The following is a 19407-nucleotide window of genomic DNA, read 5'->3' on the forward strand; positions in this document are numbered from 1 at the left end:
GCTTGACCCCCGCGGCCACCCAGACCCCGTCTCAGAAGCCGGCGGCCCCGACCCGGGTGGGAGCCACCACCCTGACCCCGGACCTGGAGCACAACCGAAGAAAACGCTGGACCCAGACCCTGACGCCCAAGCCGACCTCAAGTCGGACCCCAGGCTCTGCAAGACCACGTCCCTGCCCCGAGACCGGCACTTCCGAACATGGTCCCAGGGACTCGGGTCTCTGACCCTGACCTTGGACGCAGTCCATGACCTGACACCAGACCTGGATCACATTGTGACCCGAGCCTCCGAACGGGACGCCAGACCCAGACCTTGGACCTAGACCCAGACCTCAGAATCTCACCATGACCTTGGATCACAACCCTGGGTCCCTCAACTCCACACCCAGACCCTGACTGACCCCAGACCCCAGGTCTCCAGCAGGACCCCACAGCTAGATTTTGGATCGTGATCTCAAACACTGATCAAGGGCACAATTTCATACTGGTTGCTGACCCCAACCTTGATTCCAACCCCCAAACCAGACCACTCTCATGACCCTAAACCTTGAACTTGGGGGCAGAGCCCAGACTGGGTCTTGGACCATCAACACCAAACTAGGGTCCTAGACCCAACATCAAGAAATCTGGACACAAACCCAGGACCAGGACATCCAACCAGAACCCAGACTGGACTCAGAACCGTTAACAGGTCGCCAGGAACCTGGGACCTGACAACTGTGGTCAGTCTCCAGGCTCGTCCCATTCCCCATCCCCACCCTTCCTGCTCCAGACCCAATCCTGGCTTCAGGACTCCCACTCAGGACCAAGGACACCGCACCAACCCTTGCCCTCCCTGGACCAGCTTGTAGACGCAGGTCCCTGGCCTGCACCCAACCCAACGACAGATTCATGATGGGGTCATCGTAATTCCACAACGCGGGCTCCCATCTCTCTCATCCGGGGAGGGCACAAGGGTCTCGGTGCTGTCTGGCGAGGGAAACGCACTCTGCTGAGCGCACAAGGGGCTGTGGGGGGTTATCTATGTGTCTCAAAGCAGCACCCCTATCTCAACATGTTCCTCTTCAGAGTCTCTGCTTTCCAAGATGGCAAGGTCCTTTCCCAGGCTGGGCACAGTAACCAGGACCCTTTCGCAAGGCTACCTTCTGAAACCAGCCTCGGCAGACCTTGGGATCAGAGCACGTCAGAGGCAAGGTCACTTCTGTGTGGGTAGCACCACCATCCACCCAGATACCCAAACCGGGACTCCAGCCATCAGCCTTGACTCCTCCCTCTGCCCCTGTCCTAATCTACGTTAGCACCACACCCTCCGGTTTGGCCTCCTGAGAATCTTCTTGAACCTGTCTGCTTCTCAGGATCCTCACGGCTGCTGCCCTGCTGCCGGCCCTGACCAGAGATGCCTCTTCCGAATCTAGAGCTGATGGAGTTACTGCCTGGTTAGGACCCAGCAGCCACTCCAGGCCAGAGGGAGCTCCAGGCTCCCACCCACTCTGCCCAAAGCAAATCAGGCCAACAAGTTCCTTAACCTGCAAGTCAAGGTCTTAGAGGCCTGTGCCCAGCTCCCCTCTCCAGCTTTGTTGCCACCTTCCTCTGCATCCTCCGTTCTCACTGTGCATCTGCTCTGCCCTGTGCCTGGAAGCCCTGTGTGTCCTCATCTCTGGTGAGCTCCTGCTCATCCTTTAAGACCTGTCTTCTCCAGGTAGCCTTCCCCAACCCCCACTCGGTGCATCTCTGCACTTACCACTTAGTTCCTTGATTTTGAAAACATCATCAATTGCAAGATGCATAATGTCACATTTTTTTTTTGTTTGCTTGTTTTTTCATGTCACGTTTTTTACAGTGTGTGTGTGTGTGTGAAGCTTTATTAAATGTTTGCATCAATTGGGTCCGGCCAGTGTGGCTCAGTGGTTGAACGTCAACCTATGAACCAGGAGGACACGGTTGGATTCCCAGTCAGGGCACATGCCTGGGCAGTGGGCTCCATCCCCAGTGGGGGGCGGGGGGGTGTAGGAGGCAGCCCATCAATGATTCTCCCTCATTTTGATGTTTCTATTTCTCTCTCCTTCTCCCTTCATCTCTGAAATAAATAAAAATATATTTTTAAAATGTTTGCATTAATTGGAAAATGCATCCTGATGCTGGAAGTGCTAATGTATGAAAAAAATGGTGTATGTATACCATCTGCAGCTGTAACTGATACTGCCAGTTTCTCTCTTGCTCCCAGTGCCCACCACAGAAGCTGACACAGAAAAGACTAGTCAATGTACGATGAATGAGTGACAGCTCCTCAGCCCAAGGTGGCACATGGAATTTGGAGCAGAACAGAGCCAGAGGCACACAGAATGCCACAGCAGGAGGTCTCTAACCTCCCTCCCTCCCACCCCTCTCCAATTCTTTGGTTCTCTAACTATAGACACACGCTGGCCTGGGTTTTCTGGAGCAACCCCCATTTTAAAGATACTTCCTGGTTTGGCTGGGTGGCTCTTTTGGTTGGAGCATCGTCCCATACACCAAAAGGTTTCAGGTTTGATCCCAGTCGGGGTATATACAGGAGGCCACCGACCGATGTTTCTCTCTCACATCAATCTCTCTCTCTCTCTCTCTCTCTCTCTCTCTCTCTCTCTCTCCCTTTCCTATTTCTCTCTAAAATCAATTTAGTGGGTGACTATTTAAAAAACAAATTCTTCCTGATGAACCTGTCAGACCACAGTCCCTGTGGGTTCTCAAATGCCAACCATCCTGCTCCAGGAGGTGGCCCTCCCTCCCCCGCCACCTGAAAACCCAGACTGCCCTCCCATCCACAGCTCGATCTGCAGCCCCCGCAGGCCTACACCAGGGTCCTACAAGAGAGCCAGTCTCCAGAGAGCCTCTCACTGATTCCTAGGCCCTGGAAAGTGGGAAGGGGCCAGTGTGAGTCCTTGGCTTCAGGAGGTAGTGCCAGTTTCTGATCGGGGGAGGCTGTGTTTTGGATGGTGCTGCCCTCTGGTGGTCGAGGGAAGGTCGATTGTAAACTTGCCTTTGGGGTTGGCTTCAGTCATTCCTTGTCTCAACAAACCTTTGCCCAGGGCTCAGGCTGCCAGCCTCCGGCCGGGATAGTGATAGTGAAAGAGGAGTGGAACCCCATCTCGGTCCAGCTGGCAGATCGGCAGACACATCATTACTTGGCATCTCCCCTGGATGACTAATAGGCATTGCAACTTAAAGCGTCCCACACTGAGCACTTGCTCCCACCACGCAGCCCCTGTCCAACCGGCTCCTCGCCCGCCTCCCTATTTCAGTCGTGGCTCCTCCATCTTCCAGAAACTTAGGCGTCACCCTGGATTCCTTTCTTCCCTCACTGCCTCCCCCCACCCACACACACGTATACACATGCTATCATCCAGATCATACCTAGTAAGATGCTTCTACTGTGCCCTGCTAATCTCTGAGTCCCATCACCTCCCACCTGGTGCTGCCACCTGTACCACGCTCTCCGTGGGGCTCCCTGCCTCTCATCTAGCCAGAGTTGTTGTTTTTTTTTAAATATATTTTATTGATTTTTTACAAAGAGGAAGGGAGAGGGACAGAGAGCTAGAAACATCGATGGGAGAGAAACATCGATCAGCTGCCTCCTGCACACCCCCCACCGGGGATGTGCCCACAACAAAGGCACATGCCCCTGACCGGAATCGAACCTGGGACCCTTCAGTCCGCAGGCCGACGATCCATCCACTGAGCCAAACTGGTCAGGGCTAGCCAGAGTTTTTACAGCCTAAATCACACCCACCTCCAATGACTGCCCCTGCACTGGGGATAAAACATACCCCCTTTTCCGTGGTCTGTAAGACCTGCACACTTTGGCCCCTGCCCACGGCTTTAATCCAACTCTGTCCTCCTTCCCCTGTCCTTTAGGCTCCCGTCTCTCGGATCTTCGGTCACTACAACAAACCAAGTTTGTTTCCACCCCAGGAGTCTGGCCCGAAGCGCCCTTCCCCTGCTTCCTGGCAAGCGGGGCTCCTGTTCGCCCTGCATCTCACGCTGAAAGGCTCTCCCGCGCAGGAGGCTCTCCTTTGGTACCTGTTTGTTGAGGTCACGCCTCACACCCATCATGGCTCACAGCACCGAGTTAGAGCCACAAAGAGGAAAAGGACTCAGTGGTGGCCCAGTCCGGCGGGAAAGAAGACCGCCTAAGTCAGCTCGCGAGCCGCAGTTTGCCGCTCTGTTGACTAAGGAGTTTGCCGACCACTGGACTAGACTAAATGTTACCGTGTAGTTGGAAGCTGTGAGGATTAGGTGATTGTGGCAGATTGTGTGCAAAGAGGTAAAGGGCAGTATACAGTGGTCGGCAAACTCATTAGTCAACAGAGCCGCAGTTTGCCAATCGCTGGCCTAAGCGCATACCTACAATAAATCTGACAAGAGCTCTGATTCGAGGAGGTAGACGATCAGGAAGATCATGGGAAGGGTTGGGCAGGACAAGGGAGGAACGGGAAAGGTCTTGAACTTCACATTGTGCCCACATAAATGTGAATGAGGCTGCGGGTGAGGACTGGCGTGTGCCATGGCCCAGGAGTGCACCTCTCCATCTCCATCCTGGGCTTTGAAGATCTGGGAGGACGGATTTGGGAGCTTCCCTGACCTCACCAGGGGTGTACAGGTGACTGGGAGAAACTCCTGCCCAGCACAGACAGCCACCTCTCTGATGCCTGGGAACCAGTCTGCCTGGGATTCCAGAAGTTCACTTCATTCACTCACTGACACATCTGACAATATTTGTTGAGCTTCTGCTGCATGGCAGGCACTGGCACTTGGCCTTGAGGATCCAACCAAGGGAGAGAGACAGTGAACTTATGGGCAAAGTACACAGAGCAACAACCACTACATTTTTGGGGTTCTCACGATGTGCAGGGCACTGTTCCTAGAGCCCCGATGATCTCATTTTATACTGAAAACATCCTTAGGAGGCAGGTGGCAAGTTACTATAAAAGCCAGGCGCCTCCTTTAGGAAAGTCAGGGAACCCTCTCGAGCCTTTTTTTTTTTTTTTAATGTATTTTTATTGATTTTTTTACAAAGAGGAAGGGAGAGGGATAGAGAGTTAGAAACATCGATCAGCTGCCTCCTGCACACCCTCCTACTGGGGATGTGCCCGCAACCAAGGTACATGCCCTTGACTGGAATCGAACCTGGGACCCTTCAGTCCGCAGGTCGAAGCTCTATCCACTGAGCCAAACCGGTTAGGGCGGGCCTTTGTTTTTGGCCAGAGCCTGAAGGACAGGAGGGAAGCAGCTTTGCTAGGGGCAGGGAAGAGCTTTCCGGGCCTGCGGAACAGCAAGTGCGGAGGCCAGTTATCTAGGAGGCTCCCCCCTCGCCAGGACTCCCTCCCACACAGTCCAATAACCTTCTGGGGTGAATCTCGGCACACAGCCTTGGGCCGCGCTTCCCGCTGGCACCGCCCAACCTGCTTCCCGGGACCAGCACCTCTTCCTGGAACCCTCCAGAAGGTCACACAGTCCCCGCGCTGCCCAGGATCATCTCCTTTTCCGCTTCGGAACCTCAGCCTGGACTTGGCCCCAACCTGTGGCCCGCTCGCCGCAGCTACGGCCAGCTCCCCAACCTTGCCCAGGCCCCGCCCCTGGCTTCGGCCCGCCCCGCCCCGCCCCGCCCCGGGCCCGGAGCCCGCCCCGCCAGCCCGCCCCTGGCCACCGGCCTCCCGCGGATTCTGGCCTTGGCAGCGCCCCGCCCCCGGCGCCCGCCCGGAGCCGTCTCCAGCGCGCATGCGTCTTGTCTGCCTCGGCTCTGCCGGGAGCTGGAACCTACCGTGTTCGCGCGGCACACGTTTCTGTCTTGACCTCCAGCCTGAGTATCCGAGGCATGATCACTGTGGCCACTGGTACTTGCGTCGGGGACCGGGACTTCTGTGTCAAATGCTAGTGCCACCTCTGTTGGCCCGTCTGGTTTCCCTAGGCAAGTTACTTAACCTCTCTGAGCCTGGCCTTTCTCATCTGTACGGGGAGCCTCCAACCTGGCCTCACAGGATTGCTTTGAGGATTACAGGAGGTGCGTGCGTAGTGTTGGGCTGGGGGAGATGGTTTTCCTTGTGGCCACTCAGACGTGGATTATCTTGGGCCTCACTTGTATCTCCCTCTAAGCATCTTCCATGGTCTCTCCTCTCTCATTTCATTTATCTTCTCCCCAACCCCTCTCTCTACTTCTTTTTCTGTCTTTCCTTTTCTGGGGTTTTCAGGGTGTTTTCTCTCTGTGTTTCTGTGTCTCAGCGTCTGTCCCTGTCTTGCCTTTCTAGCACTCTCATGTCACACTCCGGGGAGGGCAGGGGATAGCAGTGGGACCTTTCTGCCCCCCTGTGGCTCTCCCTGGAATGGGGCTGGTGGGGGAGGCAGAAGCTGGGTCACAGCACTAGGCTTAGGGCAAAACCAGGTGCTCCCGGACCGACCGCAGGTGCCTCCTCTCACGTTTCCTGCCCACACATAGGTGTCCAGCGCTGAAGTTCCCTTCTGGGCCTGGGCACCTGGGAAGGTGCTGGTAGGACAGGTCTCCCCAGCTGGGAAGTGCCAGGTCTGCTCTGCTGCTGGCCACCCAAATGACACTGAGCACAGAGTTGGCCTGGGAGGACAGGGGAGAGCTGGATCGTCCCTCCCCCCAGCACTGGCTATATCATTTGCAGGGCCTATTCCAAGTGGACTGTGGGGCCCTTTGTTAAAAAATTAAGACTTTCAAGATGGTGACAGCAGAGCATTCAACCCAGTGTGAGGTCCTTCTGAGTACAGGGTCCTATGTGACTGCATGGGTCACTCACCCATGAAGTTGGTCCTGCCGGGTCCCCCTCCTGTACACCCACCTCTACGTTTCCTTATCCCCCACTTCTGGGACAGGTGAAGGGGGAGGTAGAGGTAGCTAGATTAGCCCCACCCTTAAGGATTTGAAGTGCCATGGGAGAAGGGTGTGGGCACAGGCCCAGCCTGGAAGCTCAGCAGGGCACGAGAGAGCTGGGACAAAGGCTCGAGTTCCAGAGTCCCAGGCTCACAGTTCACCCATGTTCCGATTCTGCCACAGATTCTAGGACTGTCCCTTCACCTCTCTGAGCCTTGGCTTGTCATCTATAGAATGAAGGCACCTCTCCAGGGTGGGGTGTGATAGTGAAATGTGATCACGCGTACACAGAGGCTAGGGAGCCAGTGCGTCGGACCAGCGCTAGAGCCTGAGTCTTCAGGTTTTACTAGCCAAGACACTTTGGCTAGTAAATGGTGAGTGTCCACAATTCAGTTTCTCACCTTTAAAAGGAGGATCATGGTAGGGCTGCTATGAGTTACTACATGAAAGTGCTCAGAACAGTGGCCAACACATAGTAAAGTCCATTAGATGTTAACTGTTTTTCCTATGTTGTTACCTATGAAAGGCACAGAATGTCCACGCTAATCCCTCCTAGGGAGAGGGGAAGTGGGAGGTGCTCCTGGAGGAAGAGGTGTTTGAAGGAAGATTTTCAGAGCTGTGGTGAGGATGGCATACCACATCCTAAACACAGCAAGTCTGGGGACCACAGGTTAGCCTCTTAGACAGAAGCACACACCTGCCACGTGTCAACTGTGGTGTTGCCCATTTCAGAGATGTCAGTGGCAGGAGGAATTTATTCTGTTTAGACGTGACCCTGGAGGGTTATTGAACATTTTTGTGTGCCTTAGGAAGATCAATGCAAAGCTGGATTGAGGTTAGCTTGGAACTACCCCTCCCTGCCAAAGCAAAAGAGGCTGGGCTTGTAGTATTGGCACAAGAAAGGAGAGGGTGTATGAGGTAGTGGGAAAGTGAATTTGGAGAACATGGCAACAGATTGGCTATATCAGGGAGGGATGGGCCTCTCGGTTTATGAGCTACTGGGAACATTCACTCAACAGTATTTCTGGGGCATCTGTTATGTGCCAAGCTCTGCATCAGCTATTGGGATGTGACATGGTGAGCAACACAGACTGATCTGTGTCCTAATGGAGCTTCTGGCTAGCTGGGAGACTGACTTATGGGAGCCCTGGTAAGCAGTAGGGCATTATGGGAACATGTGATCTGGTCTTGAGCAGGGTGGGAGATGGCTTCCTGGAGGAAGTAACATGTAAACTGAGGAAGGTGTACCAGCAGAGGGAACAGCATGTGTAAAGACTCAGAGAGGGTGGGATTGAAAAAAGTTAGCTAAGGGTGGAGAGGAGTAAAAGGGGCAAATGATGAGGAAGAAGCTTGAGGACTATCCTGAGACAAATTTAATGGGTTTTAAGCAGGGTAGTCAAGTATATCCTATAGAATAAAAGGCTGATATGCAAATTGTCCCCTTGGGAGTTCACCCGACTGGGAGGACTGGGAGTTCGACCGCTCACTATGATGTGCGCTGAACACCAGGGGGTGGCGCAGAATGAAGGCAGGCCCCGGCCAGCAGCTGGCAGCAGGGGGAAGGAAGGCCCTGATAGCTGGCCAGGCCTAGGGACCCTACCCATGCACGGATTTCGTGCACCAGGCCTCTAGTGTGTGTGTGTGTGTGTGTGTGTGTGTGTGTGTGTGTAATTTTAATCCTTACCCAAGGATATTTTTAATTGATTTTTAGAGAGTGGGAGAGGGGAAGACAGAAATATTGATGTGAGAGAAACACATCAATTGGTTGCCTCCTGCACATGTCCTGACCAGGGCCTGGGCCAGGGAGGAACTTGCAACCATGGTACCGGAATCAAACCCAGGACCCTTCAGTCAACAGCTCAGTGCTCTATTCACTGAGCCAAACCAGCTAGGGCTCAAATATATCTTTTTATTAATATATATTTTTAAATATATTTTATTGATTTTTTACAGAGAGGAAGAGAGAGGGATAGAGAGTTAGAAACATCGATGAGAGAGAAACATCGATCAGCTGCCTCTTGCACACCCCCTACTGGGGATGTGCCCGCAACCAAGGTACATGCCCTTGACCGGAATCGAACCTGGGACCCTTGAGTCCGCAGGCCGACGCTCTATCCACTGAGCCAAACCGGTTTCGGCAAAATATATCTTTTTAAAGAGATATGTTCTGGCTGCCAAGAGTTGGACCAAGGCTGGGAGGCCTCAGGGTTCTGAACAATGGTGGCTTCAACCAGGGTGGCAGGGATGAGGTGACGGAGACAGGTGGTTTCTGAGATATTTAGGAGGCCAAACTGACACACTTCCTTTCCTGGCCAAACATGGCCACGCCCCTATCCCATCCTCAGGAAACCCACATGAAAGCAGCCCATCGTGCAAGACCCCATCCTTTACTAGAATGTGCAGAACTGGAGGTGGTCCTTAACTGTCAGCTTGGGGAACAGGTGGGCAGCTCCCCAGCTCCGTGCAGGTGGTGGTGAAAGCCTACTCGGGACTCCCGGTGGGATCCCAGCTCTCCCGAGATGCTGCCACCAAGGATGCGGGGGCAGTCTGCTGGCAACACCTAGCACACTTGTCTGGTCTAAAGGCTGGAAGCTTGTTCCCAACAAGCTAAGTGCGCAGCAGTGCGGGTGTGGTGGGACAAATGCTGACCGTAACCTGTCTGGCCCAGACCTTGTTCAGTGACCTGCGGCAGGCCCTGTCCTTGAGGGGCTGGCCTTGGCTCACAGCTCTCCAGAGATGCCAAGATTAGAAATCCCAGGGTTTCCTGTCTCAGGTGAGCACCACAGGGGTAGCTCTCCTCCATGACTGTACAGAACCACTCTAGGCAATGCCATGGGTAGGGTGTGTGCGCACGTAGGGGAACAGGTATCCTCATACTGAAATTTTCACATCCGTTAAAAAGTTCCATGAAATAAAATGTGTTTTAGAAGCTGCTTCTGCCCAGAGGAGTGAAGCAGGCAACCCTTGGCCTCTAACATGAAAACCTTCTCATTCTCTCATGCACTCACACACACACCAAGGCAGGAAAGGTTTTGTTGTTTGTTGTTGTTTTTAAAGCCTTTTATTATTAAAAAAAAAATCAAAATTTTCCCATTGGAAGCTAATTCTTTTTTTGTTTTTTTAAATTTTTATTACACAAATATCTCCCATTCCCGTGTATCAGAAGATGTCCTTGCTTTCTCTAAAACCAATAGTGGAGAACGTTTAGAAAACAAAAGTCCAACTAGCTCCCCTCTTTCCCTGGCCCAAAATAACCCGATGTGTCAACTGAGATATAGCATGACTTGTCCCCTTAATGCTTACATTTAATTTAAATTTTTAGCACAACATTGGAGACGGACTAAATCAGCAACAAAAAATATATATTTACAATATTTCTCCGAAAAAAACAAAAAACACAACCAAACCCTTTAAACATAGTGACTTTAGGAGTTTTATTTATGGAGCAGTTATTTTTTTAATCACCAAGTGATTTTATATTATATATATATATATATATAAATTTTCTTCCTTTCCTTTGTGGTTTTTCGCCCCGGTGCTTGGAAAGATGGAGGCAGGGTGTGTGGTCCTGTGGTCTGAGGGCAGGCTCTCCTGGCAAGGCAGATATCTAAGAGCAGATTGCAGGAAATGCGATGGAACTCCCGGGTTCCTCTGTCCCCAAACAGAAACATTTCTTTCCTCCACGTGGACCATCCCTCACCTCTGAAAACCATTTCCCCCTCACAGTCCCAGAGAAAAGGAAACCTCAGCAAGGGCATAGGTCCATCTGCTGCCACTCCTGGGTTCCTTTTTCTGTTGACCAATTACGTGCACGGTAAAAATGCTTATTTTTCCAAACCCAAAACAAACAAAAATACAAACCAAAACAAAACAAACCATCAGCTTGGAAATTTCTGTGGATGAAATGTCCCAAAGTCAGAGGCACTCTCCCGGCACAATCCCTGCTCTGAAGGGGTCTCTCCACCTCCCCTTTTATAAAAAGACAACAAAACAATCTTTTTAGTATTTTCCACAGGAGCAACCAAAAAGGCAGGAAGCTTCCAATTATAGATCATTAACAATATTAATAAGGTTTTTGCTCAATACCCAGGGTTCTTTACAGAGAAGTTCCCCTAACTGAGGCACTCTGGAATAAGTCACTGGCGTTTCCTCAAAGTTTCAGCCCCAGGTCACTGGGCCTGGAGACCAATGGAAGGGGTAGAGGGTCATGGGAGCAGACTGCTGTTTTTAAGGTGCAGCCAAGAGAATCAGCAGATTGGAAGAAACACACCATGCCATCCCCTCCTACCAGGACCCAGTTTTCTCTTAGGCCAGTCAATGCCAGGGTCAAAGCTGGGCTAGGTGGCAAAGAGGGGGCCCCTCTGCCTCTATTGCTTTGGAAGTGGCAAGGGTGCAGTTGGCGTCTCTCCTCAAGGTGCCTAGGCTCCTTGCCCTCCCCCATAGAGTTTCAGAAGAGCCTGAGACTGGGATGCAGAAAGGGGATAGGAAGGGATGGGGCTGGAGGACGAGGCGGGCAAGGTTGTGCTATCACTGTCCTTCTGGAGGGAGAGCAGAGTGCAAATCCGCATCTATCACTTACTTATAAGCTCTTGCCACAGGCTGCTGCTATTGAGCATCTCCTCACACATTTCAATATTGACCCAAAAGAAATTCCGACCTTTCTTTCTTTCTTTTTTTTAAAGTGCAAAAAGCTCTCTGCTGCCCTAGAGAGAGGATCTTTGGACAGGCCGTTCAATGCAAAGAAAAAGGGGGCAGCTGATGGGGCTTGACACAGGGAGGTAAAGTAGGAGACACCATGCTCCCCTCCTTCCCTCCCCACACACACGCGTAATACACTCAGCCACACACACAGAGGCACATGCACACCCCCTTCCAGGGCCGCAGGCAGAGGGCAGGTGACTGGCTTCTAAGCAGGAGCTCCCCCTCCTCCCAATGGTGCCAGATCAGTGAGCCACTGGGACTAAACACAGGTCTGGGCTCTAGGGATTACACTACACTAGAGGCCTGGTGCCTGCTGGGAGGCAGGTGGAAACCTGGCCCAGATCTCTGCTCCCCCGAGCTGGGGCAGACAGGCTGCTCCCTTTGAGGACCCGCATCCTGGGAAAGCCCTATTCAGGCAGGAATAAAGATATGGAAAAGGGCAGTGGGAGGCTAAAGGAGGAGGGGGAACAAGGAGATGATGCCTGTCTCAGAATCTGCTTAGAAAGCAATAAAATGGGGGTGTCCCTGGGATACAGTTCCAGCTCCTCTGAAGAGCCTCAACCCCAATAAGTGCAACAAGGACCTCAGGACCTCATTAGAGACCGGCAGGAAAGTCTAGGGTGGGGTAGCCTCATTATGTGAACTGACGTGGTGTATCGGACAGGATCAAGCTAACTGGAGGAGAGGGGAGGACAGACACAGATGAGGTCTTAGACACCTCAACAGCACCAGTGTGATCTGTATGGGTCTGGCATTCCTGGGGCTCCTGGCCCCTCCTATATAAGCCGGGAGAGTGTGACAGAGGAGAGACACTGGGCACCAAAAGGAGAACCTGGCCACGGAGACAGGGCTGCTTTCCTCCCTGGGAGTTTGCTCAGAACCAGGCACTGCTGGGACCATGGATGGGAGGAAGGCCCCAGGGCCTAGCACAGATGATAGTTGCACAGACGACCCAACTGAGAGCTTGGCCTCCTGGCAGGCAGGCGGCAAGCGTGCAGGTGAGCTGGCACCTTGACAGCACACAGCCTATGCTTTTCCCTTAGATCAATTTGCTACTCCCTTTTCCTTAGGAGGGAGAGGAGCAGGCAGGTAAGCCTGGTGTCCACCACACTCTCTGCCCCGCCTATAGGGGAAGGGCTCAAAGGACAGGAAAGCAGAGAGGGAGTGTGACGTTGGCCTCAGAGCCTGTGCAGGGTCAGGGAGAGAAGCTCTCCCGGCTAGGGAGTCAGGGAAGATCGGCTTCCTGTTCAGTCTGGGCCGGGTGTGTCTTAGCTGATCTTCTGTATCAGCTTCTCGTCAGACAGACAGTAGAGACTGTTGATGGACAAGTCTGAGATGAAGTGCTCGCAGGCTTTTCGAGTGATCTGCTTGCATCCTCGAAGGTCGATCAAGGTGACATTGGCGATGCGCCGTAGGTAGATCAGGGTCTGGTCTGTCAATTTATTGCAACCTGTGGGGAAAGTGACTATAAGGACAAATGTATGTACACACAGCCATAGGAGCTTGCCTCTGCAGCTCAATTCCCCAGCTCTTCCCTTCAAAATGCTAAACCAAAGCCCTCTTTGTCCCATAACTATCTGGCTCAGGGACGAGAAGTGCCATCAGCACTGTGGCCTCTGAGAGCCCCCTGCTATCTCACTCCCTGCATTTAAGGGTGACCAAACTGTAGCTGGGTGGTGGCTGTGCTTTTAAGCACCTGACAATTACTCTAGGCGTTGGCCACCCATCAGTTAGAAAAGGGATAGAAATCCATCTCTGTCCAGCTGTGAGGAAACAAGTTAACACAAGTTATCACAGTTTAGTCAACAGACCCAAGTTCTTTCAGTTCTACTGGTCAAGCTCCAGGAAGGGCTGGGACTTCCAGGAGGTATGGGGCAGTTTGCCATGAAACATTGCAGCAGCATACCTGCCATATTGAGCTCTGTGAGGGAGTAACGAGTGGAAGACCCGACAGCAGTGAGTAGATTGGAGGACTGATCTGTCAGGTGGCTGCAGTGACTGAGGTCGAGTCGAGACAGGAGGGGCATGTGGCGAATAATGAGGCGAAGCGTGGCATCTGTGATGTCAAGGCCTGCCAGCCGGAAGTCCGTCATGTTCCGGAGCTTGCTGCGATTGTCCTGACCTGCCCAAGCAAGAAAAGAGCCTAGACCAAAACTCTTAACTCTATTCTAGCTCCAAACCTACAGGCAACTTCTCAGGCCAGGTCCCTTGGAGGGAATAAGCAGAACTGCCCACACCCAGCCCTGCCTTCAAAGAGCAGTGTGTGTGTGTGTGTGTGGGGGCAGTTTCTAGGAAACAAGACACGCTTTCTTTCTTCCCAGCTGCTGGAATATGCCTCACACATCCAAAGAGTATGTGCAGGATGCCCCTACCTTTCCCACACGCCTATACTTTTCTAGATCATCTCATGCAAACAGTTCTTAATGATCCACCTCACCCAGGAAGCCTTCCCAGACTGCCTTAGGCTTTATACTTTCTGGACCCCACATGCCACTGACCCACAAAATGGCTTACTCCTTTGTTTGCAGGTAGTTGTCTGATTGTAAATCATTAACTTGTACTTGTACATACTCTATCATGCTGTTCTCAATCTGCACAGCGTCATTTCTGAGACTACCTTTGCTTCTGAAGATGAAGTATACTGAAAGATAAAGCTACATACAAAGTATGTTGAAAGACTAGCACAGAGAAGTCAGGCACAGAGCATACCTGGCTTATCAGCAGGTGGAGTCAGCAAGTCCCGAATCTGAGGGTCCTTGATTCCTACTGCCCACCGAAGATCAAGGGTCCTGAGAAGGGGGCAGCTGGAGGTGCTAAGGGCAGAGACTGCAGACCAGGAACAGCCGGCTAGGAGAAGGTCTTTCAGTCCTGCAACGGAAGAAAATACATATGCAATAATACATACTCTATCAGCACATCCAAAGCCTTAGTCAGCTGAACTGACTAAGGTAAATGGATTCCCAGTCTAATGGGAGAGAGAGACTATGTCCTTATCTTATTCTAGTAATCCAGCTCAAAGTTTCCTATGAGCACTCTCCTATATTACATCTTCTACCTTTGGTCGTAAAACCAATTTCTTAGTTCCTACAAGAGCAATGCAAACGTGATTTCCTGTCTTTCTAAAACCTCAAAATGCTGAAAGGAATGGGTCCTTACAAGGAGCTGATCAAAGCAACATCTTATTCAAATTCCCTCTTCAGTAGCCATGTGAGGAGAGTCGCAGCACTGGCAGCAGTACCTGATCCCATTCTTTTCATTGTCCAGTGCAGTGATTGGCCTGCCAGTCCAGAGTGCTACCTGGGAACTAGCAGTTAAGTTGACCCTGAATAAATCTCTTGCGAAGCAGAAAGGCAACTATGGTATGGGACTGCTGCCCTAAAACACTGCTGCCAACAAAGCAGCTTTCCCTGCCCACTACTGGGGCCCTGGAAGGGCAGTGGCAGGGCTGCTCACCTGGCAGCCTATTGACGAGCCATGTCAGTTGTTTTTTAGAGATGTTGGTCCAACTGAGGTCAAGGCTAACTGGCTGCCTCTTGATGATGCCACTGAGAGCCTGGGGTACAATAGCCTTACACCTACTCAAGTCAATTTTCGTCCAAAGTCTCTTGTCACAGCACCTGTGGCAGAAGGAAAGAGAAGTAGCTGTTAATAACTCAATATCCTTTGTTAGAAGAACTTCCATCACAGGCTGCTGGAGGCTTCTGGGAAAAGCAGAGCACCTGGAGGGTCTCTCTCCCCTGGGTTCTTCTACAAGCTTACAGATCATGCCTGTTGTATTTTCTCCGTGAGACTAGGGCTTGTCCTATACAGGCAACCCTACAGAGATTAAATGATGGATAATCTGACCAGTTCACCTTGATTTACTCTGAATGGGCTGAGGACACAGCAAACAATAAGCCCTCATTTGCATTAAAATGGTGTGGCTCCTACCAAAGTGCATTAAAGGGAGTATTAAAAATTTTCTTGACTTCTTACTGCCTGAAGCTAGGAGTGACTATATTCTTTCTCTTGTCAGTCACTCCCAGCTGCATGGAGATGCAGGTATATCCACAGTTCATACTGCCTTAAGCTCTAGAAAGAGTCCACATTGTATCAAGCCAAAAGAGGCTCTTTATGACCAGGCCTGGAGAGTTCTTTCCCACCCTGGGTTTCTGCCTCAGTGCTTTCTCTACATTTTCTAGCCAGTCCAGACAAGAACCGAAAGAGAGAGGACTGCCTTTCCATTGCAATCTGCAAGTCCATAGGCCACAAATACTGCTGCCACATGCAGGCTTCTATTTAATATTTTACAGTGCCTGTTCCCTCAGCCCGGCTCAGAGTCTAGCTGACAGCAGAAGGGGAGACAGCATAATGGGAATCTTATGTGATCTGGCCTGGAAACCAAGGGACAGAGCCAAGCAGGCCCACTAGCCCTACAAAGAGAATTATTAGAATTTGTGTAGCTCACATATTCAGATTTGGGAAATAAGCTTGTGTTTGTGAAGAATGGGGTCTTTAAGACTGAAAAAAACTTTACCAATGGCACATGAGACTTTTCTGGCAGAAACAAGCAGCTTACCTAAAGCGGTGGATCTCAGACTTGAATGTGTACCAGAACTCCTGGAGGACTTAAGTACAGATTGACTGGCCCTGCCCTCGGAGGTTCTGTTGGGTGGGCCCTGAGAACTTGCACTTCTAACAAGGTCCCAGGTGATGCCACTGGTTTGGGCATCATCTTTGAGAACTACCCAGATATGAAGGGTATGTCCTAGGGTTCAGAAGCTTGAGGAAAATCAGTGTCCTATGAAAATCTTTGTACATCGTCACTAGGGACCCTCCTCCCCCCACCCCCAGTCTCTTAATGTTTAACTTGAGAAGAAACTGTTGGCCTCATTAAGGACAACTAAGTCTCAGGAAGCTTCAAAACTGGACCCTGCTTGCTGGAGAAAGCAATTCTGGTCCAGATTTTGGGAACAAGAGTTAAAACTAGAAAATTCTGAGCACCTTCAATTTTTTTGAAAAGCATGCTCACCTCTCCCATTAGAGAGGTAACTGAGCAGGCAATTATTGGGTGTCATCTGTCTCCAGGACCAGGAGTGACTGGCACATCACAGGCTCTCAACAAATAAGTGACTAGTTTCACTGACTTGCGGGGAGACTTATGATGAAGTTTTCGCACAAACTACAGATCCATCCCCCAAACCAGTTTCCTGTGCCCAGTAAAGAGAGATGGAAAAGTATGGATAAGGGAGAGGAGGCAAAGGGCCAAATTTCCCTCATGGACCCAAGTATCTACATCTTGAACAAGACCCCAGTCTGAGGAACAGACTAGGTTGATTCAATCTTGTAGGTCCCGACAAGCCTCCAGATGCCAAATCACATGCTTGTCTCATTTGAAAAACCTGCCACCTACTCCCATACCCCTAGTCCTGATCCCTGTATCCCTGCTCACCATTTATACCACGTCTTGCACACTCGCATACATTCACAAAGTTCTCTGCGGCTGAGGTAGCGGAAGACAGACATCCAGACCTCCCGCTGCATCCAGCTTTCGTCTCCATCCTGAGCCCAACTGCCCCGGCCATTCAGCCTGGCTGCACCCCCCTCCTCTGCACTGTCATCTTCCTCCTCCTCCTCCTCCTCCTCCTCTTCCTCTCCCCCCAGCCCCTCCTCATCCCCACGCTGGGGGGTTCGGGCTGGGCAGTGCTGCACTAGCACGCGGGGGGAATGGCGAAGGTTGGCAGAGGAGGCCGTGATGGCCTGCAGCTTGGGCACAATGGATGTCCCGTGGAGCTCTTTGGTGGGCCTCTGCAGCGTGACAGTGAGGTACGATCCCCGGATCTTGGCTTTCTCAACTTCAGACAGCTCCTTTTTGCCGCTGGGATTGTTCTCCTTTTCCCGTACCATGGTGCGCTCTGTGGCCTGTAGCCGCAGCAACTGCCGCCGTTTGAAGCGCTCATCGCGGCTGGCACTGTGGTGGTCGCTGGGGCCAGCCCCAGGGGATGACCGAGTCACCATACCCCGGGGGGAAACCGGGTCATGGATGAGTTGTAGCATGGAAGTGGGTGAGTGAGGCGGGGGTGTGAGGGGCTCGTCACAGCTCCGCAGGGGCCGCAGGACTTTGGCTTGCACAGCTTCTTCATCACTCTCTTCCATTTTCCGCTTCTATAAAACAGGCCCAAAAAAGCCACATCAGTGCCTCCCTGTTGTTGTCAGTGGACTAGAGAGAAGACAGATCACGGCTTTTCTATGGAGCAAAGTACCAAGAGATGCTTCTGCTAGAAGAGATGCTAGTGGTGAAAGAAAAGAGGCCTCATTCACCATTTGGACTAGGATGCAAAACCCGAGAGCAGTCACCACAACAGACCTTCAGCTCCACCCGTGTCTCAGCTCGCCTCTACCAGTCTGCTTCTTCCACTCAGCACCCCACCCTATCCCTAGAGACCAAGGGCAGATATGAGACAAAGCAGAGAATGAGAACCTCTGTGAGAAACCGCACTATTCCCAGAGGAATCTGCTCTGGATGGAAAGGAGGAATTCAGGTTGTGAAGACAACCTTTCATAAAGGAACACAACCTCATCCCATGCCACTCTGCTCTCCAGCCTCTTGTCCCTTTCTGGAGCCCACCTTGGCTATGTTGCGATAAAGCCTAATTAACATGTTTCACTAGGTTTCATAGCAGTAGTTGATTTTCGTGAAGGAGAAGACGTTTTCTGTCCCTAAGCAATAATCCTCCTCCTTTTTATCCTCACATTTTTAGTGCACTATGGTTGGAAGAGAATAACCACCTTTGGGGTGTTGGCTTTTACCAAACATCAGAAGGTGAAACTAAAATACAGCACCTGGCAACCCATCTGCTACAAGAGAGAAGTAAACGCCGGCCACTACCAGTAAAGACAAATGTAAAATATGCTAGTATAAAAAAACTTGGTCCTAGCCCTGTCCTGGTCGCTCAGTTGTTAAAGCATTGTACCGATGCGTCAAAGTTGCAGGTTTGATCCCTGGTCAGGACACATACAAGAATCAACCAGTGAATGCATAAATAAGTGGATCAACAAATCAATGTTTTTCTCTCTCCCTCATCAATAAATTAAAAAACAAACAAGCCCGGCTGGTGTGACTCAGTGGTTGAGTGCTGACCTATGAACCAGGTCATGATTCAATTCCTGGTCAGCGCACATGCCCGGGTTGTGGCCTTGATCCCCAGTGTGGGGCCTACAGGAGGCAGCCTAGCAATGATTCTCTCTCATCATTAATGTTTCTATCACTCACTCTCCCTTCCTTCCTGCAATCAATAAAAATATATATTAAAGAGAAACAAAAACAAACCCAAAAAACAAAACAAACCTGTTCCTAGTAGAAGAACTTGAAATACAGAGAATTCTAGACTAGTCAACTCTAGAAATCTTTGTCCTCAAAGATATTTAGACTGAAAACTCAACTAATTCACTGCCTAGGGCGAAAGAAATAGAAAGACAAGGACACTTGTCTCCACTCCTACACAGTGCATCTAGAGGAGACCACCGGGGCCCGGATGACGGACACTAGACCAGCTACCTCCTCTGCATGTGCCCTTAGCAGGTCTTGTCTTGCCAGCCCCAGTAACCAGAGTCCTTTTGGCCCTTTGACATTACTGGCGACCAATGGGCCAGCAACCACAGCTGCTCAGGGCCAAGGTCATGGGACTGGTCTCCTCTGGGGGAGGGGCTGCCTCTGTAGGACACATTTGGGCCTATGGGCAGACTTTCTGTGAGCGAAGGTGAAGATGACAAAAATGTGAACCTGCTTAACTGGAAACTCCAGCACACCACTGTATTTCCCAGCTACTTCAGATCTCTGCTAAAGTTTCACTCCACAGC

The 19407-nt window shown here is 51.4% G+C and overlaps 1 protein-coding gene across 3 annotated transcripts in view; it reads right to left on the reverse strand.

The window, feature by feature from the left end:
• Nucleotides 1-10276: 10276 nt before the first annotated feature.
• Nucleotides 10277-19407, reverse strand: part of KDM2A (lysine demethylase 2A) — an 89532-nt gene continuing 80401 nt past the window's right edge. For all 3 annotated transcript variants that reach the window (XM_008146879.3, XM_054725639.1, XM_054725640.1), the window contains 5 exons: nucleotides 17000-17712; nucleotides 15022-15185; nucleotides 14278-14436; nucleotides 13475-13690; nucleotides 10277-13018 (listed from right to left, as the gene is read on the reverse strand). In XM_008146879.3, the coding sequence (XP_008145101.1) occupies nucleotides 12837-13018; nucleotides 13475-13690; nucleotides 14278-14436; nucleotides 15022-15185; nucleotides 17000-17712 (1434 nt within the window). In that variant the 3' untranslated portion in view covers nucleotides 10277-12836. The remainder of the gene's footprint in view (nucleotides 13019-13474; nucleotides 13691-14277; nucleotides 14437-15021; nucleotides 15186-16999; nucleotides 17713-19407) is intronic.

This window comes from Eptesicus fuscus, chromosome 13 (genome assembly GCF_027574615.1).
Source record: "Eptesicus fuscus isolate TK198812 chromosome 13, DD_ASM_mEF_20220401, whole genome shotgun sequence".
NCBI classification, from domain to species: Eukaryota; Metazoa; Chordata; class Mammalia; order Chiroptera; family Vespertilionidae; genus Eptesicus; species Eptesicus fuscus.